The sequence below is a fragment of the Octodon degus genome, unplaced genomic scaffold, assembly GCF_000260255.1.
Source record: "Octodon degus isolate 3935 unplaced genomic scaffold, OctDeg1.0 scaffold00016, whole genome shotgun sequence".
Lineage (NCBI taxonomy): Eukaryota > Metazoa > Chordata > Mammalia > Rodentia > Octodontidae > Octodon > Octodon degus.
The window spans coordinates 14570827-14574421 of NW_004524592.1; the positions used below are offsets into that span (position 1 = coordinate 14570827).

The 3595-nt window shown below is 34.1% G+C and overlaps 1 protein-coding gene across 1 annotated transcript in view; it reads right to left on the reverse strand.

Moving 5' to 3' along the window:
- Positions 1 to 879: 879 nt before the first annotated feature.
- LOC101560675 (cytochrome P450 20A1) overlaps positions 880 to 3595 on the reverse strand; it is a 64177-nt gene continuing 61461 nt past the window's right edge. The window contains exons 11-12 of the mRNA XM_023710160.1: positions 1465 to 1554; positions 880 to 1317 (exon numbers count right to left, since the gene is read on the reverse strand). Coding sequence (XP_023565928.1) covers positions 1167 to 1317; positions 1465 to 1554 — 241 coding nt within the window. The 3' untranslated portion in view covers positions 880 to 1166. The remainder of the gene's footprint in view (positions 1318 to 1464; positions 1555 to 3595) is intronic.

Below are 3595 nucleotides of genomic sequence, written 5' to 3' on the forward strand. Positions count from 1 at the left end.
AAAGAAAACAAACTAAAAAGGAAACAGTGTTATCAATAAATAAAAGTAATAGCTTTCCCAGTGTTGAGACAAAATGCCAGACACCCACAACTTAAGGGAAAAGTTTAATGTGGCTCAGAGTTTCAGAAGACTCCGTCTACGGTTGACTGGCTCCAAGGCACAGACAACAGCATGGAAGAGGTTGGTGAGGCAGAGATGTTTTGTTCACAGTGGTAGGTTAGCAGAACAAGGGAACAATGCCAGAGAGGAAGGGGCCAGGAACTAGAAGACTCGCAAGGCCTCACCTCTATGAACATTCAGATGATACTCAAAAGTGTACTCCACCTATCTCCCAATGGCATGCAACTGAAGTGACACTCTTTCCTAATAACCACAGTATATAAAACAGTACACAATTGTATTTTGAAAGATACCACTTAAAATATTTCTGAGATAACCCTAATATGTCTTTGCTTACTAATGAGATGAAACATTTTAAAAAAAATAATTGGGGAGCCTGGCATGGTGGCACAGGTCTGTAATCCCAATCCCAGCATTGGGGAGGCTGAGGCAAGAGGATTGTTGCAAAGTCAAGACCAGCCTGGGCTACAAAGTGAGCTCAAAACAAAAACAAACAAAAAGCCTTGTGTAAACCCCTGAATGAACACTGCTATATGAGGAGGCAAAAGATAAATGTAGGACTACTCAATTACTCAAACTTAATAAAAATGATTAAAACAGCCAGAAGACAAAATAACCCAAGAAATGAAATTATAATAAATCCTCTTTATTGCTCTTTAAAGTGATTTATTAAAACTACAAAAAAAATTAGGATTGTTTCTTTTATGAATATTCAGAAAACATGATTTTTGAACTTGTATAAGATATAATTTCAAGAATATTCATTTTAGAGATCAAACTAAGAAAAAGATAAAAATAATGGCTTACAAAATGATAAAAAATTAAAATTAGAAAATTAAGTTCCCTACTGAAAGTATCAATTAGTGCAAATAAGTATAAGTGCATTTCATACATTAAGAAAATCTAAGATATAAAAGTTAAACTTAAAGTAACAATAAGCATTTACATTATAAAATGGTACTTGGTTTATAAAAAGATCCACCCTGTGTTTTCCAAATTGTCATTTTCTTCAGTCTACTTAACAAAACTTTTAAATATATACAATTTTAACTTCTCTTTGAGACAGTGATCCAGGCTTCCTCCTTTGTGGAGGTAACCAGTTCATACTTTGTTTCCACAACCTGACCCTCTACAGGAAGGAGGTAGAGTCTTCTTACCAACACACTCAGAAGGACTGTGGCCACCATATATGCAAATCTAGGAGGGAAGAAAGCTGATCAGTTACTAAAGATTAAAAATTGTACTTTCATTATATATACTGTTCACTCTCATCATCAGTAATTTAATAACCCATGTTCTAAGTCTAGGATCTCTTCTTTTCATGCAATTTTCTCTATTAGTCACCTCAACTCTGGACATTCCTGTGTGCCTGAAAATCCAAGCAAGGAGAACGTTTTCATTACTGAGTCATCATCAAAGCGATCGGGATCAAATCTGAAAAGAAAATGTGGGGTTGATCACAATATAGCTCCACTGGTACTTTATATATTGACATAAGCCACAGCTATGAAATAAAGTTTAAAATCTATTCAAAATAAAAAGTAGTCACTTCATTTTTTTAAGTTCCCAAATGACTGAAAATATGTACATTTACTCTTACTTTTTTCTTTCCTTATTTCTTTTATTTTGGTACCAGAAATCAAACTCAGGACCCTGCACTTGCCAGGCAGGCGCTGTGCTGCTGAGCTATATCCTGGATCTCTTTCCTTATTTCTAAACAATAGATGCAAAATACATTTCTCAGATCTGACAAAGAATGAGGGTATAATAAGTCTATGTTATTTTGTAAAATGGATAAATCACATAATGAATAAATTTAAAAACTGTTTCATGAGACCATGTGATCAATATGTGAGGCATTTTTACAGTTTCTTCAATTAAAATTTATTTCTTAAAATTAAAGGCTTCAGCCGTAAACTTCTATTTATCAATTACATTAAACCCATGTTTACTAATAAGCAAGGGAAAGGAAAGAGGCTAAAAAGATTTTCCTGTTCAGAATTTCCTAAAAAGTCATGATGGGAGTAGCTAGCTATATTAAAAACAAAATAACTCACCTGGCAAGGAACACGATTCCTTTCAAATACAAATTTTTTAAAAGACCTAAACTCTAAGTTAAAGATGAGAGAGAGACAGAGAAATTATGATTTTATTTTCTTAAAACAATTTGAACTGCTTTTCACATCTGAAATATACTATACTTAAAATATAGTATATATAAAAATAATAACAATCTTCCCTTTCAAATGACCATGAAAAATTGAGGTCCTAAACATTTATCTGAAGATAACTATGTATTTTCAGACTTAAGTCAAACTTAATTTTTTCATTTGATATAAAACATTTCACATAGTTATTGAATTGCGTTTTGTTCTGTTTTGTTTTGCAGCACCAGGGATTGAACTCTGGACCTTGTATTTGCCAGGCAGGTACTTAGGCCACTGAGCCAACTCCCTGGCCCTGCATTGCTTTTTGAAGTCTTTTTGGAGCTAGGGTCTTACTAAGTTATTAAGAATGGCCTTGGACTTCTTATTACCTCCCAAACAATGAGATTACGGGCATGCATCACATGCCCAACTTAATTTTTTTCTGAGAAGCTGTAAATGACACTGCACATCTTAAACATTAAACTAAAAGCAAAATAAGCACAAAAAGTTTTAAACTGATTATTTAATCTCATATATTGAGGAGACTTTGATTTGGCCATCTTTTTGAATTAATGGTTCTTGGCCTAGTTTTTTTTTTTCTTCTTTGTTTGTTTTTGTGGAACTGGGGATTGAACTCAGGCCCTTGCGTTTGCCAGGTAAGCACTTATTCCACTGAGCCATCTCCCTGGCCTCTCTTGGCCTAGTTTTTAAAGCTGATATATTTCATCATTCAGATAGAATATTTACTTTATTATCCACTCCACTCACACAATTTGACTGAGGTCACTGCTTTGTTATACTGCCAATATAGTAATATAATATTAAACTTTTAGTTTTCAGGAGTTTTCTTGAAGGGCTTGTGTGTTTTTGAGACAGGGTCTCACTCTGTGGTTCAGGCTAATTTTAAGATCATCATGATCCTCCTGTCTCAGCCTCCTAAAAAGTGCTGGGATTACAGGCATGAGGCATCAAGCCCAGCTCAGTGCTGGACTTCTATGTACTTCTTCATACATGCAAGTTACATCTAAATACTTTTTTATAGAGAGAATAAGTTTAAAATCAGTATGTCATTCAAAAATGAAACTCATTAAAACCATAATGAAATTCATTATATATTTAATAAAACAAAAATATATACTTTATTTATTTTTTTGTGGAAACGGGGATTGAACTCACACCCTTGTGCTTGCCAGGATAGCGCTTAGTCCACTGAGCCATCTCCCCAGCTATTTATATTTATTTTGAAAATTCAAACATTCACCATATTTTTCAACTCCATGCCACTATGTAGCCCAGGCTGGCCTTTAATCTGTGGTCCTCCCAACTCA